This window comes from Lissotriton helveticus, chromosome 5_1 (assembly GCF_964261635.1).
Source record: "Lissotriton helveticus chromosome 5_1, aLisHel1.1, whole genome shotgun sequence".
NCBI classification, from domain to species: Eukaryota; Metazoa; Chordata; class Amphibia; order Caudata; family Salamandridae; genus Lissotriton; species Lissotriton helveticus.
In genome coordinates this window covers 936154197-936170598 of record NC_136065.1, presented here as the reverse complement: position 1 = coordinate 936170598, position 16402 = coordinate 936154197, and the positions used below count along the sequence as shown (strand labels likewise).

General features: G+C 44.5%; 1 protein-coding gene across 15 annotated transcripts in view; it reads right to left on the bottom strand.

Moving 5' to 3' along the window:
• CPEB3 (cytoplasmic polyadenylation element binding protein 3) overlaps nucleotides 1-16402 on the bottom strand; it is a 1058629-nt gene that overhangs the window by 356590 nt on the left and 685637 nt on the right. For all 15 annotated transcript variants that reach the window (XM_078643412.1, XM_078643411.1, XM_078643415.1 and 12 more), the window contains one exon: nucleotides 9761-9784. In XM_078643412.1, coding sequence (XP_078499538.1) covers nucleotides 9761-9784 — 24 coding nt within the window. The remainder of the gene's footprint in view (nucleotides 1-9760; nucleotides 9785-16402) is intronic.

Genomic DNA, 16402 nt, shown 5'->3' with positions numbered 1-16402 from the left:
TAAGTCCAGTTTTACCACACATTACCTATGCAGTAATGAAAAAATGGAAGAGCACAAGGCTCTGAGAAGGGTTCAAAGTTTTGGTTATGTGAACTAAAAGTATGGGAAAGGAAAGCCCCGCGCACATATAGGCCATGTGAAGATATTATGGTTTAAATGTAAACTGTATTAATATGACTGAGTTATGTTGATTATCATGTGCTAGTGAGATGGTGCTTTCCAGAAACTAATTGCATACAAATGTTCTAAGCCATAATGTACACCTTTCAACCCTAACACTACAACACACTACATCTGCATGAGGAGGGTGTCTTCTCAAGAGATAGGGACAGCAACGGATACCAACATCACAGGTGGGGGTGTAGGGGTGGATTGACCTTTGGGGGACAGGAGAGGTAGGGGATCCGGGGAGATTCCCGCACTTTTTAAGGGCATGGAGGGTTTCCACAGAAGGGGCCCCAGATTACCTTCCCCCGCTGAAAGTTTTCTTACCATTGGCGCAGGCCAAAACCACTGGAAGGGTGGGGAAGGAGGTTTCTTTACTCCGGGTGGTAACACCCCAGTGGTTCCCATGGTGGGGGACCCCAAGAAACTTTTCCGACGGTGGGAGGAGGGTGTGGTAGAGTTGTGTGTCCGGCAGGCCCCCCAGGTTAACTGGTGGGGAGATGAGCACCACTACTACCCCGGGGGTTGCCCTTGGTAGTGGGTGGCCCCAAAGGAGGGTAGTTCTCGTGCAGGATGTGTAGTGGTAGCCCCTAGGTATACTAGGTGGGCTAGGTAACTGACCCAGTGGAGATCTGAGTGGGGGTGATGTGCTCACTAGATTCCAGGTGAAGAGTTAGTGGTGGACCTTGAGGTGTCAGGGCCGGGTAGGTGGTTACCCAAGGAAGCAACAGGATGTCATCCTGGAGCTGGTGTTGTGAACCTGAAGTGGTGGCAGGGGCGATCCCTAGCCGGTAAGTCCTGTGGGACTTGGACCAGGAGCATGAGGGCGTTCCCCTAGCTCAATGCAGGAGGTGGACTTCTGCAAGGCAGTACCACCATGAACGCAGGTGGGGCCCATCTTAAGTGAAGGGACCCTGTGTTTCCAATAGGGGTGCTGAAGGCCTAGCCGGGATCTTTAGGGTCCTTGGCTGAGTGTGGTAGTACTACCCTGAAGGCAAGTGGGGTAATTCTTAAGTGAAGGGACCCTGCTCTTCAGAAGGGGTGGTGTATAATAATAATAATAATAATAATCCACATTTGTAAAGCGCACAATCACCCATTAGGGTCTCTAGGCGCTGGGGGCCATCAGGAAGATTAAGCAAGCTATTGCCCAGAGTCACATGGTGCTGGGCTAATCTGCCGCCGGTGCCGGGGGATCGAACCGTGATCCTCAGAATCCGGAGTCAGTCGCCCTGGCCGCTGCGCCACACCTCTTCCTTCCTTTATGCCATCCAGGGATCATGAGGGTCCTTGGACGGTCTCCCAAGGCGATGCCAGGAGACCGGGGAGAGCTATGAGAGGTGGGCCTGGGTGTAGCTAACTCAGGGCCCACAGGAAGGAGAACGCACCTCTCGGAGGGAAGGGGGCATAGGCCCTGTTCTTGCAGCAGAGAACAAGGAAGGGGTCTATGTTCCCGGGGTAGTTTCGGTGTGGAGCTACTGATGGGGGGGAATGAGCTGTAGGTTGTCTGACGAGGCACCCTCAGTGTTCCTCCCTGGTACTGCCAGAGTAGTAGTGAGGCCGGTCTGAGGTACTATCACGGAGCCAGGCCAGTGGCCAATGGTGCTTTTCTGTGTGGGAACGTACAAATGGCTGTGCGTTCTTTAGAAAAGATAGTCATCCCGAAAGGGTGGTGGCAGCTGAATGACCCCAGCGGCAGGGTCCGGAGAGGTTGCATCTTTGGGGTACAAGGACCAAAAGGAGAGAGGGTACTGGTTGGAACAAACTCTGGAAGGGAGACCAGCTAGTGACCCCGGGGATGGGATGTAGACCTATCCCAGAAGACCGCATTGGTCCTGGGGCACTGTAACCTTGTCCAGAGAAGAAGTGGTAGGCATAGTGTTGCGTGACCAAGGGCAAAAGTTAGGCTGATTCCATGTAGACTGTGAGTGACCTAGAGGAATCTAACCTAGAGTCCGGAGGGTTCTTAGGGTAGTCTGGGATCCCTGTCATTGGTGGAGGTCTCATGGATGGGAGGAGTAGGTGGTCTGAGCGGATAACTGGTGAGGAAGAGGGGGGGGGGGTCTGGTCAGAACCCCTTCTAACTAGTTATCGCCGACTAAGGGAATAATACCCATGTAGAATGGCTATTTCTTCCCTGTAGGAATCAGCTTGGCGCAGCGTGAATTAGAAGGTGGTTCTGACCATCTGAGCCGCCCAGATTTTTCACTTTTTGAACACCTATTTGTTGAGCTTTTACTGTGGGAGACCCTCATAAGTTGGGACTCACCCACAGTGAACTCTTGATGAAAAGGGCTGCATGTCTATTTTACTGGTGTCCCCCTGATACGAGTAGGCCACGGCGCTGCAGCTACAGCACTGGGCTGGTTACATGCAGACACGTGTGTACATGCGTGTGCGGGCTGCGCAGGGGAGGTTCCTGGCGTGCGCAGCCCAGGAGTAGCTACAAATGGTGTGGCAGCATTGATGCAGAACAGGGTGGTGACAAGGAAGAGGCTTTCTACAATGGGATTAATGTTTTCACTCCATTACTCTCCTATGAGGATGGAGAGCACATAGGCTAGTTTCGCTTTCCTAGGGCCTACAAATTCCGGACATGCACTTAAGTCCACTGTAACTTATGTGAGAGGAAGTATTCTGCAGAGCCCAAAGTCATATTTGTACTGCTTTTGGGTCATCCAGAAATGTCATATTTCTCTGAGTCAGCTCATAACCAGGGCCTGGCTGGGGCTGACCCTGCCAGGCTAAATTAATGACCTTCCTCTCCAAGCTGTAGCATCAGAGGCCCAGCCCTGCACGACAAGCATTCCAAGGGCGAAGGCCTCCGCTCCAAGAAGAGAAGATGGGTGGAGCTACCGTTTCTTCCATCAGCAGCTGACACCTGGTGCCAGGCACCAAGCTGCTCTGGAGAGAAGGCAGCAAGGGGGGGGGGGGGGAAGGGGCTCTCCCAGACCATGTGGCATGAGACCCCTGGACAACGCCATTTTGTAAAAACCCAGAGGCCTGGGCAGGAAGGAGGGAGCAGGGGCAGAGAAGTGATGTGTCGCTGTTTGATAGGGTAAACAGAGACTTCCTGCCAGCCCCCTCCCCATTCTTTAAAAAGAGTTTGCACAGGAAGAGGAGCTCTCTCTGGGGTGTGGTCTGCTGAGTAAGACTGGTGCTGGAGCCTGGCGCCATGGGCAGTGGGAAGGAAGAACCCCCTGACTGTCCCAGGATGCAGAGTTGCGCCAGGAAGGGAGTCCAGGACCAGTGAGCAGAAGCCTGGCTTCTGCGCAAGGAGAAGAGAGGCCCAGGAGAAAAGCCAAGTGAGAGGCTGGCGCATGGAGCCAGTGAAGACAGCTCCCTACCAAGTTCACCCTCCTTGAGACCAGGAGGGCAACGGAAAGTGCTCATAGATACTGTGGAGCAACACCAGGAGCAAGAAGAGGCGAAAATGGTGCAGATCGGTAACCTGGAGGCTGAGATATGCCCCCCAGAAGGTAGGCGACCTATGACCTCTGGCCAGACGAAGCCCGCGGGGCGACGCCGCAGGTCTTGAATGTGCCCCGGTCAGGTCATGGGGGCTGCCCCCAACACGTAGCAAAGCCGGGGAGCGCCGTCACGCTCCCCGTGAAGTGACCCAACCGGGGTGCCAGGAGCCCACCCTGGCCCCCGCGTCAACGGAGAGCGAGGAGCGCAGTCACCCCCCCCCCCGCAAAGATGCCTTTGGGGTCGGGGACCCTAACTCAGGGCCCGACGAGGAGAAGCTAAGTCAGGGAACGCCGTCACTGGACAAGCGGGGTGCCAGGAGCCTACCCTGACCCCCGAAGAGGGCCCACGTCGGGAAGCGCCAACGTGCTCCCCCTGAAGTGGCCCAGGGGCCCGGAACCCCATTTCCGGGCCCCGACGTGATGGCGGAGTGGCGCTGCATTCCCCTGCAGCAGCAGGAAGGAGGGGGAGTGCCGTCGCACTCTCGCGAGGCCCCACCCGACCAGCGGCAACCTCCGTGTCTGCCCCCTGGAGCGGGCAGACCAGAAAGGAAAGGCCGGCTCCCGCAACAGCATCCGAGGGTGCTGGACAAACAGGGAGCCAGCGGGGCAGCCGGGGTTGGGCTCCCCTCCAACAATGTGGCAATGCGGTGTGCCCGTGAGGAGACGAGCGTCCGGGGGTGGGCTCCCCGAGCCGTGTAGAAACACTCACCTGGGGGTCCGGGCGGGACCCCCAACGAGGTGTAGATGCGGCGGGAGGCCACCAGCAGTGATCGCGGCTCTTCCCACAGCAGCAGGGGAGCCGCTGCTACAATATTTAGGGGAAAGGGAGAAAGCGTCCCATAGTGCCCTACAGTGCTCGTGTAGGTCCGCAGAGAAAAGCCGCTTTTTCCCGGCTCGTGGTGGCCCCAGGAGGACGGTGTCCCTGCCAAATGTGCGACAGGGTGCAGGGGAAGCTGCAGGAGCAACGCAGTCTTCCCCAGCACAAAGGAAGAAAGTCTCTCCCTAAGTCTCTGGGGACTTGTAAAGAATAACCCCTCAAGTGCTCAGCCAGCAATCCAAGCATTCTGAGGCTGGAACTTTTGTTCTGCTGCTGGGGGTGCATTACGGACTGCACCAAGGTATGAAGGTCTGAAGGTCTGAGTTGGGGATATCTGGAAAAGGGCATCCCCTGGAGGTGAAGAGGTGCGATTGCAAGAGAAGTACATTTACCGATGTTATTTATTTTAGAGGGACTGAAAGTCACATGTGATATGTGAAATACCTGAGTAGGGTGAATTCATAAGCAAAGTGAGGTTTTGTTGCCAGACATTCCTGTTAGGGTGTCTGGCTGTGTATGCTTAATCCTGTGATTCCACTGTGATACATTGTAGGGGCTTTAATTGCAATGCATTATAATTGTTATCAACTATGATGAGTACCTGATTTAAAGTGATGCCCCAACATGTATTCTTGCTACTGCATTAGGGGAAGAACAACCCAGACGGTTAGCCACTAAGATGTAAAGGTGCATACTGTATGGTCAGTATAAGATGCTCAGTCAGAGTTATGTGTCCCCAGGGCAGGTGTTCCTATTTTTAACCCTTGTTGAGATGATGGGGTCGGTCGCCACTGGGATGGTGCCAGTTGGCAAGGCCCTCGCTCCAGGTTGTGTCAACCCACTGCATTAGGGGGCAAGATGATGTTAATTTATGGGAGTGGTGGTACTAGACCCCCCCCGTGGGAGGGTTGGAGATGGTATGCAATGTCACAAAGTCATTCCAACAGCTTATGTATATTTGTAAATTGGTGTGTGTGTTTAATAAATGTGCGTTTACTTTTATAGAACAAGGTACAGACTGGAAAATCAATTATTGAGTGTTATTTCAGTGCACCTGTAATGGCGATTACTAGCCCACACCACCTCCCTTGAGTAAGCCTTAGACTGCTCTGCAACGTTGCCCTCTGAGAGTCAAGTGCTACAATAGGGTGTTTGGTTCCCAGTAAAGGACAAATGTGACATGTTATTTGTGCAGGCCTCACAGATACTGGCTTGTTTTCAAACAGCGGCCTATCAATATTACTAAATTTTGAACTGGAGAGAAGCAGCTATAGTATCATGTTAAATCAGAAAATGTAATTGAGTCAAATTCAAAGCCTCTTTTCAGATTTATGAAATAACTACATCAGTTCTACGGTGATTAGAGAAAGGCAAGAACTTATTGTATGTGAAATGAAGTTGAAACAATTCAAGTATAAGTGTGACAGTGCAATTAAGAAGATGAGGAGTACACCATAGACCGGATGATTGGAGTGCCAGAAGCAATATTTTTCCAAACACAACCAAACAGGTCAGGTAGATTAATTAGCCCAACTTTCTATGATCAAGATCTGCAACATCTGAATGAGGAGATCTGCAAAAGATCAACCTGCACAAGTAACTTTTAGCATTGGGGGCTAAAATCAATCATCAATGTACCTTTATTCATGAGGTAGAGTTAAAGATAATAAATGGATTATCAAATTATCACTTCACTGGAAAGCGACCATAACCCACAGCATATCGCACTATTCAAAAATATCAACTTGTTCGCTCTGGATAACAAACTACAAGGTGACTACTTAACGCAAAAGGGAGGGAAAAGGATTGAGTGGAACAGCACTTTCAATAATCGGTTACAGAAGACTTGGTCCCAAAACACTTTTATGGAAATCATGGATGGTTTAAATGTTGGGGAAAGAAGCCTAGTTTTGGAGATTCCAACATGCATTAAACTTCTGTCTGATATATTTGATTTTGTGGCCACAACAAATCAACAGGAAAGAAGAGACTTTAAATCATGAAAGTCCGCCCCACTCAAAAATGTATAAAATGTAAAAACTATTTAGGGAAAAAAACTAAGACAACTTTATAATACTGGGCCCAACTCTGCCCAATTTTGGGACCATAAAGAAACTTAGAAATTGTTTTAAAAAAAGAAGAAAATAAGATCAAAGGAAGCTATCAAGACCAGTTTGCATGGAGTTCCAAGATGCTATTTTTTCAAAGAACACGCAAATGTTGTGGTCCTTAGTGGGCACCGGAACAAACTCCTAAAAAATAGGGCGAGGCTATCCTATTCCATTCCATATTGGACCTAGAAAGAACATCTTCTTAATGTGTACAGAGGGCCACAAGCCAAAATGGACGACTTGGACACGAAAGGGGGATTGTCAGGCTATGTTATTTAACAACCTGAAAAAGAAAGACTCATTAAAACCTTCAACAACCCACAAGCTCCGGACCCGAAAGGTTTCCCAGTTGTAGACCTGAAACAATACTTAAAAAGATGGGTCTCTATTGTCTATAATAAATAACACAGTGATCCATTCAGACTGTGTATTACAATCTTGAAAAGGATCAATGTTTCAGCCAAAATACAAATGAGGCCCCAGAGACTCCCATGAAGTTATCGGCTGATCGCACTGATGGTGCTGATGGGGAAATATTTGCTATGCTTGTATTATTGCATCTCCAAAATAAGCAGAACAATCCATGGGAGTAACTTTCCATCAGAAGGGTTCCTGCCAAAAATGCTCCACCATAGACTATATAGTGGCACTGTCGATCTTGGCATAAAAAGCATGCCGGAATAAGTTGAAGACACGTTTTAAGCGGTTTATTGATTTCTCTACCACCGTCAATAAAGGTAACAGATCCAAGCTATGGGCTAAGCTGAACTCATGAAGCATAGATCAAGGCTTATTAAAGATAATAATACATAGATTTTAAGATGCTTACGAAGAGTAAAAAATTATTCTTACGTTTCAGACTTTTTTTTATTATCTACCATTTAATCAATTTGATGGACCAGGGAAAAATCCCCAGAGAGTTAACAGTGTGTGTCAACTCTGTAATCAGGTGTAGGGACTCACTCTATGCCTTTGCCCTGAACTGCTTGGTCTCCGCAGGAAGTGCCTGAAACTAATCTTTAAGACTGAGGGTATAAGAACCATTGCAGAGGTAATTTTATTCTGTTTCAGGGGTACTGCCCCAAAACATATCAGACACATTATAAAATATTTAAGTTTGGTAACTAAGCTGTGGGAAAGTTTAGCCTTGGGGAATAATACAGTGTTATAGAAGTAGGATTGGAATAAACTATGGCAGTTTTTAACAATGAAATGATGAATACAATTTATTGTATTCCAGAAGGTTTTTAAGAAACTGAGACAAAGGATTAGTTACAACACTTCCCTGCCCTTCCCTCCTGTTTCCTACAGACATTGTGAGCCCTTCGCTCATCATCCTCCCATCTCATTTCATTCTCCTCTCCTACTTTTACCTCCTTTCCCTTCACTTGCCTCTTTCCTCACCTCCTTCTGGACATCCACCTCCATTGCCATCCCACTTTTCTCCCAGTCTCCCATGCCTCTCCTTATGCTCTCCCCTCCACAAAACATTTAAGCCTGCTGACTCTCTCCTCACTACCTCTCCTTTGTTCATTGTTATCTCATTTTAAGACCTATTTTATGGTTAATTTTCTTTCTATCCCACCTCGCCTAGTGGCAGACGCTTGTGCAAATAGGTCCAACAAGATCAGAGGCACTCACCATTTCCTATGGCGCACCTAAGGGTTCCAATTCTCCTTTCATCTTTTCTCTACATGGAACCTACCAGCTCCATTCTTGAAGACTGCAACATCAGTATTCATCAATATACACATCATACCGAGTTCTCCCAAAAAATATGTTAAACCATTAACCTACAGAGACTCAAATCGTGCCTCAAACTCGTCCATTCTTGGATGTATAAATTCCTGAAGCTAACCCCTACAAAGACTGAATTCCTCCTATTTGCTAAGAGCACCAGATTCAATCCAAGCTCTTCAACTGAAAGCTACCAGGTTTCACACACCCCGGTCCCCAAACTCACCCCATGCTGACAAGCAATGAGAAGCTCTGGGATTCACCCATGTCACAGACTTTTCATTCACGCAACAAATTGCAAGGAAACAAAAATATATTGCTCCAAGACTACATAGATCCAACTCTTGAAGAAAGTAGGACAGTTTCTCCCAGAAGATGAGCTGAGAACAATCTTACAAACCTTAAGCCCTCCATCTAAACAGAGCAAACACTCTGCTCAGCAATGTTGCTGTTACCACTCACTGAAAGGTATCTTACATGCAGCAGCACAGCTTGAAAATTCAACCACATCACCCCCATGTTTAAAGACCTGCACTGACTGACTCCCTCTTCCATCCTGGAGCATCCTCAAGACAAGCCTAATCACTTCTAAAGCCCTCAACAAGACCCCAGCCTACCTGACAAACAAGCTGGCCACATCTAGGGCCATCACCAGACTATGAGCCCAGGCTGAAGACAAAACAGTGCAGGACTTTTCTTTTTATGCTCCCGGGATCTGGAAAAGTATTCCTATCAACATCAGAGCAACACCCGCTCTCCTACAATTCAGAGAAAAAGCGGAAGGCATATCTTCAGAGAGCTGTACACCTGACATAACAGTCTTGTTTTGTTTGTCCCTCAACAAATGTATCTTCCCGGGGCCACACCCCCTTTTCAACACTCCACTGCTATAGAGCTAGGTTTTGCACTCAACAAACAACAACACACAAATACATACAACCCTTTAAACACAACAAACAACATCCTTTGCGATTAGAAATCCAAGATACAAAAATATGAAGTGATCTTATGTCCCTCAACCATCTATAATAATTTAAAGTCCCCAATCCTGCCAAAATTAGTTCGATGTAATTTTGAAAACTAGGAGGCTATACAAAAACATTTTTTTTTCTTATTAGGCATAAATGTTAAAGTGCAAGTGATTTTTCTAGATGTATAAACTGTAGATACGAGACAGCCTTTCTGATACAAATATTTCACTTGTACAATAAGAAAACACAGGTACGAATAAAATATTCAGCATTTGCGTCAAGCCTTGATTCCCTAGAAATTGCATACTTAAATCAAAATAAAATGTAAAGTAATATCATTTGAGATCAAGCAAATCACTCAAAATGATTGCATAGCATGTCGTTATAAATCAAAGAGCAAAATAGCACTACTTTTCAGATGACAACAAGGCGAGAACAATACATTATAAAATCGTAACTTAATATAAATATCAAACTGTGTTTCTTTACCTCGTCTCCGGCCATAGCTCCTGGCTGCATGTAAACAGAAAGGAAAATTGTGGATATTGTGGTTGTCAATATGCTGCTATACAGAGTATTTCATGTAGAGACTGTATGTTTTCCAAAAAAACAGTATTTCACAAACTTTAGGAATATTCCTAAGAATGCATTTTTTCCTTTACAAAACAAATCAGGGACTACTTCATCTCTTATAAATGGGTGTGATGAGACGCCAAATTACCGCAGAGATGCTAAAATGATGCAGTTTTTGCAATCCCTCAAAGAATTTACATTCTGAAAAATAACTAGGGTATGCAAAAATACTCATATCAGGTCAAATTTATCATGTTTAACTAACTGTAGAGAGTGTAAAGTAAAATGTAAAAAGTTCTGTTATTCATAATATGTACATTACAGATAGCTCCGAGACATGAGCACCAAATTTATTAACATTTAATTTAACAATTGTTTTAATTTCATATTTCTTTTCAAAGCATGCAGTGATCTTTGATAACTTTTTCATAATATGTTTTTCAGTCATCAACATACTTACGTCTGAGAATGTACCCCATAAAACATACAAATTAAAACACAACGTTATGAATATGTGTGTGTGTGTGTGTGTATATATATATATATATATATATATATATATATATACATACACACACTTTTGCAATGCTTTAACAAATAGTACAAAAAATGTAATTAAATGCAGAACAAGTGGGTCATGATTAAGCTTTCTTCTCAGAACTACCATGTTTTGTTTTCTCAAAGACCATGCACAATTCAAATATCTAGTCGGACCGAAAAGAATAAAATGTATTGTGTCAACTTTAAAATCCTTAGTCTAGTTGGTTTTGTCTTAGTCTCAAATTAAAATAAACATGGACAAATCCATTTCGTCATCATAAGTGCATAGGCAGAGCAAAAAACTAGAAACGTTTCAGCCATACACTCACAAAAAGGGCAGCTATCAGGGCTCTTTCTCCCCGAAGACTCTTTAGCTGTATAGCTGTTGATAAAGTGTCTAATCTGAATCAGATACAACTACTTTTGGCATATGGAGAAGCTACATTTTCCATAAACAATTCTAATTTCATCATAGGCTTAAAACTCAAAAAATTAACAATAAGGTCTTCTTGCACGACGTTCACACTCCATTTCTGGATATATAAGACCAATATCTCATTTTAAACAAATACAATGTGTTTCCCGCTATACCTGCTGGATTATCCCAGAAACCTTGTAGCCCGAAAAATATAAAACCAGTGTTTTACGAATTCAAACCACAGTAATGCTTTGGAATCGGCCATCCCCAAAAGATCCTGTAAACCCTTTCTTTAGACAGTCAACTCTACTGTATGCCATAACCTCATTCAATACACAATCGGTCTCAATATCGTTATGTCAACAATTCTTTTTAATTCCAGGTCTAAGAAGAGGGGGTGTGTGAGGGTGCTAGCAGGCCAGTTGAGGAGAGACCCAAGTCGTTCTCTTTAATATATAAGCCTGCAATGTTCTGTTTGCCCCAGATCTCTGCTCCATTAAGCACAGCTCCTTGTGCCTTTAAGCTATATAATTAAAGGGCCAGGGTCACTGATGTTCTCACTGTCACTTTATACATCTTTAGTACAGCTGCTGCCCTATGTTGCACTACCAGTTCACATCAAGTTGTATTTAGGGCCCATGCTTATGAACAAAATATTTTTTCACCCATATAATCAAATATATTGACTCTTTCTAATACAGTGTGCCCCGCTTTCAAAAAACCCTTGTAAGATTTTTGCGGAGTCAGAGTCATGCATTTAGTTTTAGTTGCATTTAGCTGCAAATCCCGCTAATTGCAGAGCAACCTAAATCAATTTACCAAATTGTGCAACCCAATGGGGTTCTTGATATTAACAAGGCTTTGGTTGCAAAAAGCAGGGTAGGGATTTTTTTTCTCTATTAAATTTGCATTTTAGACACAAAAAGCAAACAAATTTCATAGGTAAACAGTGTGTACATTCATAATCAATACTATACGTGGGTACACTGGTTAACCTAAAGTCCACATTAGGACTGCAAAAATTGATGAGTAGGTGACACAACTCAAACCTAGTGGCTACCACCACTACTCTACCCAGTGTGTCTTTAAGGGTGTCCTCCACTGTAAAGTCAAGAGAGTTCCTTGCCAAGATAACCATACCCTGGGCGTAAGTGGAATACAAGGAGAAATACCTATGCTTACCCGAAGCAGTTGCAAAAGTAGGAAAGCAAACAATGAGTCTCCTGTAAAAGAAGCAGGTCAACACGATGACGTTCTAGGTCGGCCAAAACCTGTCTAGCTTTACAGGGTTTACTCAGGCCCCGTATATTCAATGTAAGGAAGGTCACCATGGAAAAGGATTAGGATTGGTGTCAATGCAGTCCCCACCACAATTAGTGCTGTGCCGTGTCGGGAAACATTATTTACCACGAAGTCTAAACCGCAAACTACCATTGCAACGCGGTCTGTACAAAGACCAGTCTTTATTACTACATTCCTTTAGCAGGCAAGTGTTTACAACAACTTGTCATAGGGGAGCAGACTTCGAAGTCCAACGCTTTCCATACTGTTGCGCAGACTGGAGTTGGAATTGTTATTTATACCTCTCCAAAGTCGAGCACTTTCGCCTAAGGCAAAGTGGTTGTGCGTTGTAAAAACGTGCATGGTAAAGAAATGCAGTGGTAAAGACTGGTCGTTGTAAACACCGCCTTGTAATGTCATGCATTGGAATGGCTTTCAATGACTTTGTTTATTTAGAACAGAATGTTTTAACTAACATTTTTACCCAACTATAACTTCCCTTTAACCTTTGATTTTTCAGTGCTTTTATACGTTTTTATTATGCACATTAAGATATTATTATCATAAATAACTATAACGCCACTTTAACCTTAGAATTTTTTCAGTGATTGATATAGATACAAACATGGAGTTGGCGGCTATTCTACCAAAGTATATTCATAAGATTATTTTATTGTAAAGTAATGACAAAGGTCATTGTCATAACCAGAAATGTTGTCATTATGCAATTGAAACAATTCATCCTCCCAAGGCTTAGTTTTTTTTAATTAATTTGGTATTGTGAAGCTAGCCTTACTGTTTGAGGAGACGGACTTCCTGCCCAGCCGAATACTGATGCTATGTATGTAAATATTTTCAACAAAGAAGTAGCTTATTCCTTGTGATAGTTGTTCACTACAACCTGGAATTTTACAGCAATAAATGATACAGAATGGTCTACCTTATTTACAGATGGGGCAGGGGGTGTATATTGTTACACAACCATTGTAAAGATCAAGTAGTTGCAACCCATGTGAACATTCTAAAGTGGGACATAAGTGGTTTCAATCACACGGGGAGAGATGGAAGATCAGTCCCAGTAAGCAGAGCTAAGTATTGTGAAACTCTGCAGGGAAGTGAGTGTAGTCTATTTGAGGGATGTCAGAGTAGGAAAGTGCCTCTTTTGAAATGGTCACAACTAAAGACAGGGGAACCCTACTCACAACGGAAGCAGGGTACTAGTTATATATGGGAAAACAGTGGTTCCAGTGGATAATAGGAAAATGATTTAAGCAATGAGTACGCACGATCGCAATAAACATATAAAGGACTTGGTAATGTCAGAAGGCAAAATGAACTTTCTACACAGTTTGCTCTATATTGTTTTTATAAAAAACAGCGAATAGTATAACCACTTTCTTAAATTCAAAAAGCGCAACACTTTGTGCATCGTGTCCCCAAGTGAAAATTGGAACCAAAAAGTGACTGTACACAGTGAACAATTTATAAAGGGTTTCCATAAATTGTAAGAAGCGACCATTCAAATACACTTTTTCAACAGCCTAGATATATAGTGACACTAGCTGTGTGATGGTCCGTTCTGTATGCTGGTCAACGGCGTTTCGACCCTTCTATGAATGTGGGGTCACCTCAGGACTAACGATGTAGGGACATCTGGATTGTTAAAAGGGCGCAGCCTATGTGAACGTGATGTGCCTCGTGGAAAGTGAAAAGAAAGGAACTCACGTGAGGACCCAGCCGGGTTCTCATGATGAGGAAGGCTGGCTCTTAAAGATGGAGGTCAAAGGGCTCTTCTGATGCCTTGCTACAGCCGTAGCAATTTCCTTCTCATTTTGGAACTTATTGGATAAACAGCAATGGACTCCAGAACACTCTGTGTTTAACAGAGCGCTTGAAATGATGAAAGATGATAAGCGGAACGATCTCCACGTGTGGCTTTGCAGGCACTTGAATCCGCTGCAACCTGGCCTTGCGGTTTGGCTCTTGGTGTGATCATTTATTGCCTGTGTGTGCACAACAAATGCTTAGCACTACCATCTGATAAGCCTAACTGCTTGCCCATACTATCACATGTAGAGTATTAGTATTATCTACTTTTGCCTCTCTACGCCAATATGGCAGGTAAGGTAATACTTTATTGTACATGGTTATTTAAAATCTTTACAATGCAGAAAAGTGGCTGGTTGCTTTCAACATTACACTCCACCGGATGGAAACCGGGGCTTGGCAGCTGGGACAGTGAAGAAGTTTGGGTAAAATTCTAGGGCCTTAATTATGGCCCTTCTGTTTAAATTGGACTACGAGGAGCAGCATATTATTCATCCTCACCAAATGACTAGAGCAGTGCTTGAACTTTCTAGAAGCAATTGTTAATTGGGGCAGGTTAGGACTTGGTGCAAGTGCGCTTTAAATCTCGTTGCTCAAGGGGCTGATGTGATTGAGTGTGGTACGATGTTGCAGGGCGTTATCTGATGATGTTTGGTGGAGGATACATGGCCCATCTGTTGGGGCCCTGCATGCTTGCATTATAAGTGGACGGCAAGTTTGTTCCTCTCTCTCCCTAAGAGTGCAGCTGTTGTCTTACCTGTTGGTAAAAACAGTAGGCGTTGGTGCCTTTCAGTTTCCCTGAGAGGGCCAGGCTCTTGTAAGGTTGGATTAGGATTGCTTCGGAGCATTTGGGCGCAAATCATGCCGACATTATGCCACTTGTTTCATTGCCATTGCCGGCGGGTGCTTTCTCGTTGGGAGATGGAGTGAGTTTGTTCCTCTCACCCTAAGCGATGCTTCTAGATTCTTGGCTGTCTTTCGAAGCTTTAAGGCGGGTTTCTGCCGCTTTAAGGTATTTTACCATTCGGCAGCTCAGTTGGATGTCATCACCTTGGAAACTACACCAATATGGGTCTCACTGGACTCTCTGCACAGTGTACTTAATTGTATTACTCTATGTAGAGAGCCAGCTTCCTACAGTCAGTAACTGCATCTAGATAGAACAGTTGGTATATGATCTTAAATTGAAAGTGCTAAAAGGGTATCTTTGGTGCAACTGTACTAAAAGAAAAATGAAATTGATATGTTTTTATGATAAAAAAAACCCTCCTTCATTTCCATAACACTTGGTCTGGATCTAAGAACTATGGCCATTGCCTTTGAGTGATTCAAAAGTCATGAATTAATTATGTTTCCTTCTTATTGTGACTCTATTAACATTAGGAATTTTCTGTGAAATTTCAGTTTACAATAGCTTTAATTTTAGGGCCGACTTTTTAATTAAAAACGTTATTGGAACACTAAATTAAATTACCAATTAAATTAAGAAAAGGCATCACAGCCATCAACAACCTTTTATCCACCCTGAAAAAGAAGAAAAAAATATATTCCAACAATTGTTCCTAGTGAGGAAAGGTACACGTCACATTGTCTGCTAAAATAATAAGAAATTAACAGGGGAGGGAATCAGATGGGGGTTGCAATGAACGCTTCTTCTTGGGCTCTGTGTCAGTTCCTGCATCCAGTTCAACAGTGGTATGCATGTCTTTCTCATCCCAAGCTGGTGAGTAAGTCACTCGGTACCACCCAAGAGATGCTGGAACCAGAGTTGTATCAGAAGATTCAAGTCGGGAGAAATGTGGAGCTGGGAGATTTCACCACCATGATGCTGCTGATGGCGATGACAGTGCATAGCTCCATCTTTGGGGCATAGCCTCTGCTTTAAGGAGCAGTGGGAAGGATAGCCTCTGATATCTGCTGGTGATAGTCCAGATTGGACATCAGGGAATATGGAGGAGGCGAATGGAGAGGCACCCCAATAAGAGTGTGACTGTTTCCAACATGCAAAGTGAGTATTCAGCTGCATTGAGACAGCAGGATAAATCTAAGGGAAGCACACCAACATGGAAAAGAGCTCAAGGATGAGCTGAAAAGATGTTTTCCAACCGCATGCGTGCAAAAAGAAAGGAGCTGAGGTTCAAGAGACAGTAAGTGGAGGAATTGCTGATGGACAAAGGAGCAATTATTACAGCGCTTTATACCAGCTTTAGAAAACTTGACTACGTATTGGTGGCGCTAGGCAGTCTGAATAAATAAAAGCACTGGTATGGATGCTGCCAAAAATATCAGGGTTGGAAGGCAGATAATATTGAGAATAAAAGTGTGCAGACAGAATTCAGTGGCAGGGTGCCCGGTGCCGTGCTAGGCTAGACAGCAGGTTAGAGCCTCCTGAAAAGATGAGGCACATATAAGAGTTATGGGGTATGCCGCTCTGACTCCGCAGGTGTCAATTACAGAGGTGATGAAGTCCTTTTTTGTGTAATACCTCAGCA